Genomic DNA, 16,616 nt, shown 5'->3' with positions numbered 1-16,616 from the left:
AGAAAGTGCTCTGTCTAAATTATTGGAGTTCATCCTCTGCCTTTTAATGAGCAGTTTGGGCTTTCATGTCTTGATGCAGGTACATCTTTAATGCAAATCTCCTAGCTTAATAGTCCAGAAAGTGAGTTAGTTCATTTCCTTTGGTAATTGTGAGGGTAACATTATCTAATCAGCATTAACAAATGTGATAATGGACATGTGGTTTGTTGTTGCAAATCTTGTTCAAATTGCTTAGCTATTAAGGGGGAAATTAAACAAAGAAAACAAAGATGAAGAATTTCAGCAATTATTGCTGTGCCTATAAACAGCATGCCAGAGTGGTATTCTAATCTAAGATCCCTATCTACCCCTCAGGTATGCATAAGTAACTGGATTTGACAGGTAATCAATTTACATTTTCTTTATTTCAGATATGACAGTGATGGTTGGTGTCCCCCTTTGCCAGTTCAAACGTATTTACATCAGGGCATGGAGGATGAGCTTGAAGAAGATGATGACAGAGTCCCTACGCCTCCTGTCCGAGGGGTGGCCTCCTCACCTGCAATCTCCTTTGGACAACAGTCTACTGCAACACTCACACCGTCTCCACGAGAGGAAATGCAGCCAATGCTTCAAGCCCATCTTGAAGAATTAACCAGGGTCTACCAGTTTGACATAGCAAAGCAAACGTGGTAAATGTCTGAATTAGGCATATGCCATTTGGAAGATGAAAAAAGAATAATATATTGCCCAATGGCAAAATCATTATAACAGCAGTTAAGAATGTATCTGAAACTATACATTGAAATTGAGAAAATCTATCTCAATAAAATGTAACCCAGACTCTAAAACTTCCTGTACATTTTTGAAACCACAGCCCAAAGAAGTATGTCAAACATTTGCTATACACCACATCCACAGGCAATATCTAAAATGTAGGTATATAGTAAACAGATTAACTCCCTTCAGCAAGTAATCATCATTCATACATTTCAGAATATTTTGTTTTTAGGATGGCAAATAACATACATTTTTGAAAACTTAACTTGATGAAACACTAAATCACCATTTAAACACTAAAACACCATCTAATCATTCACCTTCAAAACCTCCACAAAAAAAAATATCTTCATGTGTGAATGAATAAGGCTAAGTACTGATATTGAAAATGCTTGAGCCTGAATTGATTCAGTTTCGCAGGTTAGTCTAACCTGTGTAGATTGAACCAGCAAGCAAGTGAATAGACATTCATTTTTGATTCCAGAAATGCAGCCACATGCCTGCAGTGACTCAGGCCATGAGCCGGTGGGGCTACAGCGAGCCTTCCATTCCTTTGCACAGTGGCCGAGGGATGCTGAGCTGGAGGGGGTGGGGGTGTGGCCAGGCTCTGTCAGGTCTGAGTATGATTGGGGAGGGTTTTAAACCCCCACCCTGACCTGCAAGTACCCCAGATGGACTGGCGTGGCTGTCTACAGTGAAGGGGGTGAGGGGTGGGGGTTTATTCCCCCTCCCATCCTTCTCCCCCCAGTGGGACTGCAGCCAGGGCCTGCCTGACCAGGGCAAAGCAGCCCTATTCAGAGTCTCCCCACCTTATCTCTCTAGCAGCAGGGGCAAGGGCATGGCCAGACACTGGCCTGACATGGCCCCCTCAGGCAAAGGGCAGGGAGAGGGTTTATTCCCCTCTCCCATTAGGTGTTTGCTAGCCCCAGCTGCCATCTCTGCCACTCGCCCCTGGCCAGGCAGACTTTGGTTGAGGTTCCGCAGTGGGAGAGGGCAGGGAGGGAGGAATAAACCCCCTTCCTGGCCCCTTTGCCTGAGGGGGCCATGCCTTCTGGCATCTGGCCATGCCTTGACACTGGAGCAGTGATGGCTTCTCCTGGGAGTGCAAGCCTCTTCCTGGAAGGGGCAGGGCAGGCAGAGGTGCTGCAGGCTGCTCAGGGTGAGAGGTGGCATAAGCAGTGCTGGGTGGGGTTGGGAGGTTATGGCCACCTCAGAATTTGGCTGCTACCACTGCCTACCCCATGCAGGCTGCGGCAGCTCTGCCTACCCCACTCCCACCTGCAGCACAGCCCTCCCACTGGGAAGAGGCTTGTGTTCCCTGGGTCCCCTGTTGGGGCCCCCAACCCTTTCTGCTCCAGCACTGGGGCCAGGGCCGTGGCCAAATGCCAGTCAGCATGGCCAGCTGGGGCAAAGGGGGAAGGGAGGTGTTTTATTCCTCCCTCCTTCCCCTCTCCCACAGGAGAACCCCAGCCAGGGTCTGCCTGGTCAGGGGCAAGTGACGGAGACAGTGACTGAGGTCCTGCAGTGACAGAGGGGAAGGATAGGGAATAAACCCCTTTCCTGCCCCCCCTGCTTTAGGGGGACATGCCCCTACCCCTGCCCTGGCTAAAGAGCAGAGAGGCAGGGCCAGCCTTTCTGTCTGAAGCAGACAGTCCAATCCAGAGCTGCAGTGCATTCTGGGATGCTGGGGGACTCTGATTTAACTTCAGCTAGGAAGGGGTCTGGGACCGAAGTTCCATAAACCAGTTTGACCTCAATCAGCTCAGCCTGATACTACATTCAACTGGGTTTATCTTAAACCAGTTTTGGGCATTTTGAAACTGGTTTATGTGCACTGAACTTCTGTTGTGTTACATTTAAACCAGTTTCTGATCATTTAAACTGGTTTATGTGTAATTTGTGTCCCTATCCTCCTAGTCTACCCTGACAGTTTTGACAGTACAGTGAAATATCCCCTCTAATTTTGATACCAAGAAAGAAGACAAAAACAGCAAGGCAGAAGTTGAATTTTATAGAACAGAGCTGGAATCTTAGACTGGGTTTTGCCTATTTAAAGAAGAGCAAGCAAATATCACTGTAACATTTTCCTTATAAAACAAACAGAGAAATCTCTTTGGGGACTCAAAAAGAACTTTCCAGCTGCACAGGACTGGGGGTAGAACTGAAGGTCAGTTGCTTTTTGGATGTCCCTTAAGTGGCAGTTGTCCTTTTAAAACATTTCCATCCAGACAAAAAAAAGAGGCTGAGAATCTCAGAGGATAAAGTACAGCTAGTGGCTGAATGGCACTCTGCCAGTAAAGAAGCAGACATGCTTCATTGGCAGACAAAGGCCACAACTTTATTTAGCAGAAGCCACCATAAATTGAACAGGCAGGTAGGCAGCAGGTGCCAAATCAAAGCCAGCTGTTTTCCCTTGGCACTCAGCAAGCCTCGAGGCTCATTTGCAAGCTGCATTGAAGCAACAGGATACTTAGGCCCCAGTGCAGTTCCACATTGCCAAACAGAGGCCCCAGTCTGCCCACAGAACAGATCCAAATCCCAGGAAACAGCTATGCTTGGTCTATTCTAGATATCTAAGTTCAAAGCCAGCGCACAGATGCATGCCCTGGTTATGCAGTCAATTTGGCTGTGCTTTGCAGCTGTTACACTTCCATAGCTGACAAACTGCAGGTGCTATTTTGGTGTCAGATAACACAGTAAGACTCTTGCCAGCAAAGCATCTTGCAGCAGAGAATCTGGGTGTTGTTCCCTTTGCTGGAGTGGCTACAGAAAGTCAATCATGGGCTTTCCTAATATAGTTAGCAATTCACAGATTTCAAAATCACTCCTGCAAAAGTCCATGGTAATTGAGCAGGAAACCCTGGAAAATATCATCTGTAATAGGAAATGAACAGATTTTCCTATTCTCACTGGGATTTAGTAATAGATTTCTGGCTAATATAGTAAACCTGCAGTGCTTCCAGTAGAGAGAGATGATTTTATAGCAGTTGTGTGACATGTGGTTGCTCTGTGGTTTTCTACCACACAGCCCTATATGTTCTGCTCTCTTAAAGAGTTGATCTACCATGCTTCAAAATCAATGGAGTATCACTGTCGTTGACTTATAGGAATTAAATCATGCTATTAGAAAGGAAGATTTGGTACTTCATTTTCTTAGCTGTTTTGGAAAGAAAATAAAGGAGCTAAAAAGGAGTCTGATTAATTACTTCAGGAATACTGGGAATGAAATTTAGAGATGAACTGACTGGAGATTTAAGTATTAGAGATTACTGGAAAAAATACATAGTAATTGAGGCCATGATCCAGCAAACCTTTTAAGTACATGCTTAACTGTAAGTATGCCTGAAGTCTCAATTACTTCAGTTGTTCCACCCCATACTTAAAGTTAAGCACCTTCTTAAGTACTGTGCTTAATTGGGGCATAATCATACTGTTTGTCAATAGTTCCCTTCAAAGTTATCTTACTGACCAAAGCACCCATGTTCCAAACTGGAGAATGAAAAATTATGAACTATAAAGGAAAGGAATTAGGATAGAAGAATCTCATCTGCATATGATTTGCAAAAACAAGCTCATTTTAACTACACTAAGGTAAAAAGAGACTTCAGTTTCCCTGGTGTATAACATTTACCATTAAGTGCTCCAAATCCTACAAAATCTTTTACTACCATGATTCACTATTAAAACAAAAGGAAAACTATTTGAATAATAAAAAAGAAAGCTAGTGTACTATAATGGATGGATAGGCATAACACACTGTAAAGTTCTCATCAAAAAGAAAACTGTTAAATCTAGTTGGCCACACAGTTGACAACTGTCATTTACTCTACTATCTGAGCATGATAGCAAAAAAAAAAAAAGGAATCTGAATGCTTCATTAATTTGAATCAGGTCCTGTGACCACATGAACATTCATTAGCTTTGACTTTCCTGCTGTTTCTAGAACAAGGTTCAGGGGTAGTATGGTCCATTTTGCAAGACAATTTGTGGGAATGTCAGGTAGCTTTATACTTACCATGCTGTGGAGGACACTGCATAATGGCTATTCCTTTTGTATTGGACTTCCTGATCCTTTTTTGGTTTGTCAATCAGAAGTAGTGATATACATATCCATCTGATTATGCCTCAATTAAATCATTGTATTTTCTTACATACATCTCGCAGCATTTTCCCCCAAACCAGTGACTAAATATTTGAACGCGCATTATATGCAAGGAAATATGGCAACAGTAGTTTCTCCTACTTAACTGGGCAAAAACTAAAGTAATGTCTGCACCTGCCCCATGGGTAGGTTACTTCCCTAGCTGCTGCTACTCAGTTACTTACTACAAGAACAAGTCTTTTTTTTTCTTCATTGTGGTTTTCAAAAACAAGGTACGCCTCTTATTCTGGGGCACAATAAACATAAGAAAATAGGGTAGTTTTAACTGAGCGAATTAAATATTGCCTCTCAGAAGCAATGGAGCATGAAAATTTCTTCTGTCCTTTATTAATTATTCAGTCTGAATTCTATTTAATAACAGTTTGAGTAAAACAACCCAAGCATAAAATAGAGGGTTTTGTCCTATACAGGAAAAGTATAGCTCAGTGATTAGAGCACAAACTTGTGGTTCAAGAGACCGTGTTTACCACAGACTCTTTAGGGAACAAATCGTCTCTCTGTGTCTTGGTTCCTTATCTGGAGGTGTGAGTAAATGAGCAATTATACCACTTCAAGGAGGGCAGGGAAACTCACCACTAATGAATTTATATCAGCTGATTGGTTGTAACTATTTCATCTATCTCCTACTGTCATACCATAAGTAAAGCTAAATTGTAATGGGTTTGCTCTAAATAAAGCAGGGGAATAAACTTTTATGGTTTAGCTTCTACTTACTACAGGAGAAAGTGAACAGCAGGCATTTATAGCTGAATCAGCTAAATCGTGGTAAATTCCCAGTCCTCTTTTAAAGCAAAGTATTTTGTCTGTCCATGCCTTATAAAATGAGCACAATAGCACTTCCCTATATCTTGGAGGTTATTGTGAAGAGGAATATGTTAAAGGCTGTGAACTGCTGAAGTACCATGGTAACAGAAGCCAGATAAATGGCAAAGTTGGATATAGAAGTTAACTGTTTAGTAAAAAAAAAACAAATATCTTTGTAAATATTTTTTCAAGATGTACCAAAGATTTACATCCTTATGTACAAATAAAGCAACATCTTGCAAGCCTCTTAACAGTATTTTTCTGTTTGTTCTATAGGCATATCCAAAGCAATACTCAACCTCCTCAGGCTCCAGTTCCACCACTGGGATATGTATCTGGAAGCTTTATTTCAGATTTAGAAACAGATGTTCCAGATGATGATGAGGATGATATTGAAGAGGAAGCTATAGAAATAACTAGGCCACTAAGAGGTCTAGAGCATACACCAGGATCCAGTATGGACAATCTAGACAGCTCTGTGACAGGTAACCAAGCACGTTTAACAGTGAAACCAACCTGTTGGTAATGTTAAATCTCATACTAATTCAAATACTTTTTAAGCAAAAAAAAAATATTCCACTCTATTTCTATAACATTTAAAATGTGTTAATATTAAACACTAAAGTTAAAGACAGATTGAAAATACTTTTGCTTTGCTGAAAAATGATAAGAAAATTCATGAATTTTAAAAAGCTTTAAAGAAAACTCAATTATATCCTCGCTTTCATGATAAGTTCACTGTACGGGGGAAGTAAGTCTGTTACATAAAGAGGGAAAGCTTGACTTAAAAATGATATAGTTTGTACATCAGGAATAGTATAAAAGTAAATGCTATCATAAAATGCTTCTAGATATTTTACTATGTAAAAGCATTCACTGATGAACACAGAGGTTAAAAGACTTTTCAGAATAAACTTGCTTAGATCAGCACAACATTTATTTGTAGACTGAAGACAACATATATGGAGGTGAAATATATATTCTGTACCCACTTCATATTGCAGGGTTCAGTAATTGTTCCTTTTCGGTAAAGACATTTAATTATTCTGTCAACTTTTTGTTCACAGCTTCTTATTCCTTGCATGCCTAGAAAAGTTACAACTGGGTTCATCAAAAGGGACCTGAAAATGCATGCTAAGCTATTTCATAGAATCTGAATTAGTTAAATTGCTGTCATTGAGAGAAAGGCAGTCATGCAGTGTTTGGAAAAAAGGCTGTCTTTACATAAGCATCATGATATCTTGCACATATATCTGCAAACTCGTCTTTAAGCTGAAAGAGGACCTGTACTTAATGTCCTGATCTATGATGATTTAGCTCTACTGAAAACCCAAAAAGGCATGATCTCCATAGCTCATTAAAAATATTTCATGTTTCTGCAGTCATTGATCTTTATGGGAGAGCACTAATTTCTAGGTATACCTTCAGGATATACTTGCTCAATGAGAAGATATTAATGTAGCACTGCTTAATTTCATCTCACTTCCCCTTCCCTTGCTAGTTCTAAGGATTTTACACCATTATCTATACGTGATGGCTTGGAAAACATATTGCATTTCCAACCAGTAGAGGTGGGAATATGACAGTGATAAAGCATTGTGGCCTATCATTTTCTTCTGTTTCCCTTCTTGAATTAAATACTGTGTCACTGTCTCCTACTTTCCAGATTTTCCCTTGGCCTGGGACATGTGATTAAGATTTAAGGACTGTAGCTCTACTCCTGTGATTTGAAATCCAGATCCAAGTGAAGGCTCTAAAGTTAAAATTTAAATCACTGAATTCAGAAGATTGACTTATTAGTGCATGAGTATGTTAAGCCATTTTGCCTGAATTTCTAGTATAATATCCTTCAGGCTGTAATTTTACATATTTTTGCATATCTCGCTAATGTCTCTGAAGCCTTTCCATTAGGACTGCAGTAAAGGTTTTACAATGATAATACGGGAATAAATAAAAAAAATCAGGTTACTATATATTGTCCCTTTAGTATGTATTACTATGTCAGTGTTGATATATATCTATAAATCAGAAAATGAGCATTTTCACATTTACATTTTTAGTTTTATTGCCATCCTACTCTGTCTCATATGAATAAAATTAAGGACTTCTGTATTGCTGCTGAAGCTCAGCTCATGTACCTCTGTGTTCATTACAATAATACAGTTGGTGTTTTTATGAATACAAATCAAAATTAGTATCCTAGTTTAAAATACTGCTTAATTATTGGTGTATTAAAAATCTCAATCTGTGAAGGTGTACTTTTGGGAACAAATTTTACATTACCTGCATCTGTTTAGTCCAGTTAATTTATAACATCACCAACATCTACATAACACATTCTGTTCTGCTTTCTTCAATAAGTATATGGGGAAGTGTGATCAGAGTCTCATTTTTTTGTCTTGGATTTGGGTTTCTCAAAAATAATGGAAAATATGTTAAAGGATAATATTTTGATAACTTGGGGAGGGCATGGATCAGGGTAGGGAAATGTTGTTATATGTTTTCTATAACATCTGAGAACAGGCTTATTGATGTTAAGGATGTTCAATGAATGTGCAGAGCATTGTTTCAATGAAGTTTCAAATTGCCTGATATATTTGTTGTTGAAATGTGTAATCCTAATGTTTTCTAAACTCCAGGAAAACAGTAAAACCAAGTAAGTATATTTCTAAAAAACAGTATGTCTCCACTGCAAAATACAAAGTCTTTATTTGCATTAGGTTTTAGGTGACTAGGACTAGCATTTTTAGGGGGGGAGGGAGGATGAATTTTCATAACATTTTTGCACTTCTATAATAATATTGAACACTTTAAAAGTCTGAGAAAGATAGTGGCCAGTAACTAAAGAGTAAGAAAACAACATTTATTGAACACCAAAAAGTGTTTTTGTTCTTTTTTTTTTTGTAAATTCACTTCTGATAATATTAGTTTGAGATTCCCTTATTATGAAGTCCTCAGAATATAAAAGAAAGCCAGCAGAAATATGAGCTTATTCACTATGCCTTATCAGTATATCTTGGCAGTGTTTGGTTAGACCAACTTTAGGATTAACACGATGATGGTTAGGTCTTTGAGGCTGATTCAGACCTTGTCTGTTCAGCTGAGACTACTAATCTGTTTCATCTAGTGGCAAGTGAAAGTTTTAGTGCTATGCATTTGGCACACCACAGAATTAAACCCCTTTGACAGGACACATTTGTAAATATTTGGATTTTTCTTGGTGTTTCTCTAGAAAGGGTCTTCCAATATGGCTGCAGATGTGAATTTACAGCCCATTAGGTTTTCTACACTAACTTCTTATATGAATATTCTTTGTAGGTGTTTATAATACCTTTATGCCACAGAATGCAACATGTTGCATGGTTTGCATGGTATGTCTGCATGGTAAACCTACTGGGTGCCTCTACACAAGAGGTTTACAGCAGAGTTGCCTCAGAAGCTCCACTGTAAAGTCTTATTATCTATACATGCAGTCCTATTAGGCCACAGTAGACTAATAAACTCTGCCATAGGTTAGTACTTGTAAACACAAGTACTGTCCTATGCCAGTGTTCTTTAGTGCACGGCAACACTAGTGTAAAAGTTGATGGGGCTGGCTGGGGCATGAAGGTGCTTCAGTGTAGGAGCTGCCAACCAGCTATCCCCACTGGAGCATCCGTATATCCCATCCAGCCCCTCTGCCTTATGTTGAGCTGGGTCAGAGCAGCCCTGGGCTCCCTGCCAGCCAGGGCTGCTCAAAGCCAGCTCAATGTGCTGCAGTCCCAGGTTCACATGTAAACATGGTGTCTGGGAGCAAAAAACCTCAATGTAATATGCACCAGAGTTTATTGCTCTGCATTAATTTCACATGTAGATGTACCTACTGTGTCTGGAAACAGTATCTTCAGGCATGCCACACTGCTTCAGTGGGGTGACTCTGAAACTGGAAGCAGTAAGGCTATCTCCCAACAGTGCCATGGGCAGGCTGATTAGACCTATCTTTCAGCTGTGCCAGGTGAATGAGGCTACAATGTTGCTGGTTTAGGAGGCAACCAGTCTGGAGCAATCCAACTAGATACCATGTTTCCCACATAAACATGAAATCAGAACTCATGGTAGAGATGATATTTTTTATTAGACCAACAAGATTTTTGCAAAAAAAAAAAAAGGCACTGGACAATGTGCACTTGGTGATTTTGTGCAGAATAGAGATTGAAATTCATGCCTTAGCTTTCTAATGGTGACTATGATATGCCTTGTAATTACATTACATTAATTAGGTAGAAAATTAGATAAAGCTCCAAAACTTTGTGGTCAGTAGTAAAACTGCAAAAAACATCATAAATAATTTTTCTAAAGAAATTTGATTACAGTCAACTGATCATATGTTAATGGAATTTAGTACTTTAAAACCATAATGTATTACTTTTACTGAGGAAGAAATGTTGTTATTCAAAATAAAACAGAAAAAAGAAATAAAGCTTAAAAATTAAAAATATATTTACAAGAGAAGTCTTTTGAGGAAAGGAGGATGGGTGTAAAGATGTAAACCCAGTATCAACAAGTTTTTCTGCATACAGTGGTCCCTCACACACCTTCATAGAGCTCTTTTGAAATCTGAGGGCCCCTGTACACATACAGGTAAAGGTGCAATGGGATCTAGTGCATGATCTACACAATGGTCTGTTTTGCCATGCAACACGTGTATGAAAGAAGGTGCGATTGTGGGATCACACAACTGATCCCATCACACCTTATTGCTGGTGCATTGGCAAGAAGCAGCCTTCTGTGGCTGACAGGGCTCCCAGCTGCCAGGGTGCCCCACACACCCGGGAGATTACAACTGTTGTAACTGTTGTGCTCAGGGATGCATGGGGCACCCATGCAGTTGGGAGATTGTAGAAGATGTGGTCTTCCATCTGTGGGGGGATGTGGGACCCCTCTGTGGTGGAGAGCCCTCTCAGGGGTCCCCAGGTTCAGGGGTGCACTTGGGTCTCCCTAGCTGGGAACACTGATCAGTTTACAAGACTACCATTCCTATAAGCCCCTGCCCACACATTTAATTAATGGTCTGATAGGAAGCAGCTACAAATTTATTACTCATGTTTTGTGGAATAACTGAGCACATCTATATGTGCAATTAACATGCACAAATAAAGTCCGGGGCTCTGGAGCTTTTTGCTCCTGGGCATGCTATTGGAATGTGTGCCCATGAGGAAAAAAAACTCTGGAGTATATTGTTCCAGAAATTTTTCGTGAGCAGCACATTGAATCCAGTTGGAATGGCCCTGGCTGAAAGCAGCCCAGGGCTGCTCTGACAGGGTTCAGTGTGCTGCTGAGGGTCTGCCTAGGGTATGAGTGTGCTTAAGTACAGGGCTAGCCAGCAGGCAGCCCTCATACCCCAGCCAGCTGGGCAGTGTCTACATGTATGCTGCTATGCACAAAAAAACCTCTGGAGAAATAATACTTGTATTTACAAATACTAGCCTGCTTTATCAGTTGGTGTGTGCATGTGTAGATGTGGAGACATTTACTGCAGAGCTAATTAGGCAGCTCCATAGTAAACATCTCATGTGGATGCACCCACTATGTATTATTCCTCATTTTAACCATGCCATTAATTGGGTATACATGTGGCCAGGTGACTAATTAAAGTGTGGTTAACTAGTTAATCATACCTTAAGTGTAACATGTAGTTGGAGCTTGAAGGGTCCTTTTTTATGACTGCGTCCCGGGTCAAAGCTGTCACCAGTAACCTGCCTTCTTTGTCCGAGGAAATGCTGAATTTAGAAATCATGGTGTTCATTTAGTTGTTTAAAGCCACATCCCTCAGCTACATAGTTTTAGTTTGAACTGAGGGCACATAGATTTTACTCCACACTATTAAGCCTTCCTATCTGTGGGTGACAGAGATATAATGTTGCCATGAAGAAAAATGAAAATTGAAAAGGAATTCAAAGTTTACATATTACTTTTTTTTCAAGATACTGCAAGGGAAACCCAAGCTGGGAGAATTAGATTTTGGCTATGGATTAATGATTTTGGTTAAACTTCAGCTTTTAGTTTTGTATGATTTGTTTCCAGCAAAATTCTGCATACTATTAGATGACTTATTTTTAACCAGGTGATCTTTCCCCCTAACCTCTGTATTTTCTAGAGTTTGTTAGACTACTGAGATACTAGCACTGATAAAAATGTTGAGCTGAAAGAAAACTTTTGCTTTTTTGACTTTCAGTGTATTTTTTATCTCTTAATAGATTCATTGAAGTATAGGTAACTGGAATTTTTAGGGTTTGCTTTTTCTGGCACGGGATCAGTTTAATATAATGTTCATATATGTGATGACTTGTGCCATAATAGTGACGTGTATAGTCATGGTTATTCAGTTCTATTCTTGTTCTACTCTAATAGTACATAAGGATTTAATTCTGTGTGACTATGATATATAAGGTTTTGATTTGATTGTCACTGAAAATAGTTGAAAGAGTCTTAGGCTTTGCCAAACCAAGTTTTGTTTTTTCTTCTGTTAAAACCACCAGCCATGTAGCGTCACCAAGAAGAACAAAAATGTGACACAGTACATCTTCAGCACTAATGTATCTGCACTGATGTGAGAGTTGAAGAAAAAGACCTGCAGAGTGGAACAACTTATTAAACTTGGATCAAACCTTAACCTGCTTAGCTAAAACAAACTGAAAGTTGCACATAAATATTCTGAAACAGACTATACTCATACATGGACAAGAGAAATTAAATACCATAAAACTATAAAGATAACTACAAGACGGGTAGCACAGAGCCAAGAAAAAAAAAAATCCCTTATTTTGCATGTTTTTAATTTGATTAAAAAACACTTTGCTTTGGTAGCTATGTGGTAAAAGTTATTTATTGGAGTACAAATGGAATAACTCTTGAAAATTACACAAGATCACTTATTTAAACTATATTTTACTGAGGCAGCGGTCAATATTTCTATTGACTTTGCTTAAGGATACATATCTCTAAAGATTTTACTTTATAGGCAGTTAGGCAGATTGCATTTAGTAGGAAGAATGTGGTTCATGGATTAAATATGTGCTCAGAAAATAGGAAACTGCTAGTTTTTGTATCTCATAAAAATGGTAATGCAACAATTAGCAGGGTCATGTTATAAAGCACAGACTTTACTCTAGCTTAATGGATCTAGGGATACGCATTCATCAGCAAGGATAGATTTAGCATAAAACGACATGTAAATGAATTGATGACTGATCATAAATTAATTTTAGTGCTGAAGATGTAATAGAGACACAGCAAGATGCCACTTTATCATAGTATTTTACTGCTCAGCAACATTTGAGCAACTACTTAATGTTCTATGCGCATTTCTTCTTTAACGGCTTGAATAAATTTGTAAAATTTTTGTGCCTTTCAGCAATACGGAAACCAAAAAAAACCCTAGAAAGATTGAAAATGCAAACACAAATAAATATGGCTAAGTGGCATAAATTCATTTTTCATTAAACATTTATGGATACATCGATTATGTTTGGACCTATAAGTGTCAAACTTGGATTGATGGCTTGCCTTCTTTCATTAAAGATTCCTTGGCCAGAAAAGGCAATATTAGGAACATATGGATTCATTTTATATTTATAAATTTAAATAGTTGGCAAGGAAAAATATCACTAATGTATAATGTACAGTGTTGGTCTTGGTCTAATTTTCAGGGCATTAATACAGATTTGTACTTGGCATTCTGTTGTTCACATTTTGCTACTCCTTGTTGGCCCAAGAATGCAGCAATCATAACCTCTCATTATTCCACGATTTCCCACTGAAGTCAGTGATTGTTCCTTAAAAAAAAACAACCCTTGAAAGCTAGCTTCTGCACCCAAGAATGCAATAAGAAGTATTACTATTGACTTCAAATGGAGGCCCTAGAAGTTCTTTCCTGTGTCATAGCCTAAAAGCCAAATTTTTAAAGGACAGCTCAAGCTGTGGGGATTTTACAAATTTCCTCATCACTTGGGGCATTTATACACACATTTTTTTTTTGTCCCACAACGCTCCGGAGATCTGCAGCTTCAAAGCAGACTCAGTTAATCAAGTTTGCTCTGCATGTGAGCTGACGCGTACTGTGCTGCATCATGTGCAGTTGTATAAGTGGTGAAATGCATGTCAGCGCTCAGAAAATGGTAGCGATGCGCTTTTGAATCAAAGCACCTTCGATGTGTTCTAGTTCAAAAGCACACCACTGCCATTTCTCAGTGCTGACATGCATTTTACCACTTATACAACTGCAAGGATCACATGTGTAAAAATGCCCATAACTTCTAGGTGTGTCTTAGTGGCTAACAACATTCTTGGCCTGAAATCTTTAAAAAAAAAAAAAATTGTTCCTAACAGCTTCACTGCATCAAGTCTTAAATAAATGGAGGTACGTGGTAACTCATCAGTAGCCAACAATTTTTGTTTGCAGGCACCTTGACCAATGGCCAGCTTTCTTTGAAAATAAAGGTTGGTTATGTGCACCTTTCCCAGTTAGGGTAGATTAAAATAAGTACAACAGATGTACAATTTAAATAGAAAAGTAGTTTTTATTGCCTGCAAAATATCAGGAAATAGAAAAATCAGTAACAATCAGTGTACAAAAGACTAACAACTCTATCCCCCCATACCTTTACATAAGAATAAAGCAGATTCTGTTTGTGTTAGCACCCAAAAGTATTTCATGGAGCAAGAAAGCAGAGTTCAAATTTTCACTTAGTTGATTTTGTTCGGCGTAAAACATTTACTGCTGCTGTCAGCAAAAGTAAAATTTACAGTTGCCAGAAAGCATAAAGACTCAAATGCACTCTGGCAAAATACAGAGTGAGCTGCATGTTAAGAAGAAACTAATAGCATGTTTCATCCTATTTGGAAAGTGCACAGTTGATCTGAGAAGGAACATCACTACCTTTTATTCTAACTGCATTCAAAGGAAAATCATATATCTGACTCGAAGAACAGAAGCCATTGGGCACCATTAGATTAACAGAGTTGAACTGGGCCTGAAGTGTCTGGAACAGAAAGCAAAACTTGGCCTTCAGTGGAGAAAGTCCACACTGTTGAAGGTCAAACAAAGGAACGTTTTTTTATTTATATAGGTTTGGGTGGAATACATATATTTAAGCTGGGACCCAAATAGCTGTGAAGGTGTTTGCAGTATAGAGAGACTTCTACCTCGAGGTTCCAGCTCAGGTGTAGCTCTGATATAGTTTTAGAGCAGCTTACTGATACACTCTTGTTCTGTGGATGAACTTTCGACTGTCTCAGATAACACCCACTCAGAAAGTAGAAATGCCCAGGAGCAGGTAGTGCCCTGCCAGTGCCAGAAGGAGGCTTGCAGTGGCAGAAGCATGATGCTGAGAGGAAGAGAAGTGGGGGCATGGAGGCTAGAGCTTCCCTGAACAGATCCGTGCATTTTTATTTTAGGGTGTGGAGTGGTGGGAGAGGGTTGAGGTTCAGAGAAACTCCCTGCAGTTTCATATTCCAGCAGCTCCCAGCTCCATGCTTTCACCACTGAACCTTCCCTCTCCCTCCCCCTGCAGAGTAGGGATACAGCTCAGGTTTCCTGGATCCTAGTTGCATCCATGCCTGCCCGCTCACCCTCTAGTGGTGGAGCTATGCAGACAAGAAATGGTATTACCCCTTAACTTGCAACTGCTCACAGCACATTCTACCTTTAGCACTGCCAACTATTCCACAGGTTTAATATGGTTCAAGTGTACTGTGTAACTTCAACCTAAGAGGCCATATTACCAAAAAGATCACCACTGTTGGAATTATTTGGCAACCAGCAAGGAGGTTGAGTTACTCTTACATGCCTTCACATGGTTTCCATGATCTAGCTGACGTATGACTGAGATGGTATATATAGAGAATATATAGAATCAGACTGTGCTATTTCTTGTTCTGTACTTATGTGCAAGACTTTGGGGCCCAGGGCTCTCTAGCACTTAAAGAGCCTGTCTTTGATGAATAGCCAGGTTAATAACAATATAGCAGAGAATAGAAAGGATGTGGAAAAGTTGGAGAGTCCAGCAGAGGGCAATGAAAATGATTTAGGGGCTGGGGCACATGACTTAGAGGCTGAGGGAACTGGGTTTATTTAGTTTGCAGAAGAGGAAACTGAGATGGGGTTTCATAGCAGCCTTTAACTATCTTAAGGGTAGTTCCAAAGATCATGGAGCTGGACTGTTGTCACTGGTGGCAGATGACAGAACAAGGAGCAACGGTATCAAGTTGCAGCAAGGGAAGTTTAAGTTGGATAGTAGGAAAATCTTTCTCACTCAAAGGGTGGTGGAGCACTGGGACAGGTTACTGAGAGAGGTGGTAGATTCTCCATCCTTGGAGGTTTTTAAGGCCCAGCTTGACAAAGCCCTGGTTGGAATGACCTAGTTGGAGATGATCCTGCCCTGAGCATGGGGTTGATGACCACCTGACATTCCTTCCAATCCTAATTTTCTATGATGCTCTGATTGTAATAGCCTATTAACAATTACAATTACAATAAAACACCCACTGTGTGGGTATGTTTGCTGCCTATATGTGTATTTATGAATTCTATATTGTGTAATATATAATGACTAAATGACTGGTAAGCAGGTAAATTCAATAATATAAACAAATAGTAAATGTATTTTAATTTTCCCAACCACACTTTTATTCTTATTATATCATACATTCTTAAAATCTTAAGGCCAGTTTACTGAGGCTGGGCAGGCATTCATTTGTGGTGCTACAAGTGCGTCAACACTGTGTAGCCTTATAAAGTGTACAGACATGCCAGTCCCCTGACTAGAAAGCTACATGGTGGCCTTAGAGGTGAGCTTCCCAGCCAGGGGACAGTAGGGACCTGCTTCTTGAGTCCCCCATCCCTAGGGGAGCC

The 16,616-nt window shown here is 39.7% G+C and overlaps 1 protein-coding gene across 17 annotated transcripts in view; it reads left to right on the top strand.

Moving 5' to 3' along the window:
* ROBO2 (roundabout guidance receptor 2) overlaps positions 1 to 16,616 on the top strand; it is a 663,916-nt gene that overhangs the window by 619,356 nt on the left and 27,944 nt on the right. For 15 of the 17 annotated variants that reach the window (XM_090059886.1, XM_090059876.1, XM_090059819.1 and 12 more), the window contains 2 exons: positions 411 to 671; positions 6,002 to 6,210. In XM_090059886.1, the coding sequence (XP_089916012.1) occupies positions 411 to 671; positions 6,002 to 6,210 (470 nt within the window). The other 2 variants (XM_090059926.1, XM_090059917.1) reach the window with 2 other exon arrangements.

The sequence above is a fragment of the Crocodylus siamensis genome, chromosome 1 (assembly GCF_052110815.1).
Source record: "Crocodylus siamensis isolate JL-2025a chromosome 1, ASM5211081v1, whole genome shotgun sequence".
NCBI lineage: Eukaryota > Metazoa > Chordata > Crocodylia > Crocodylidae > Crocodylus > Crocodylus siamensis.
This window is presented reverse-complemented; position numbering and strand designations above follow the sequence as displayed.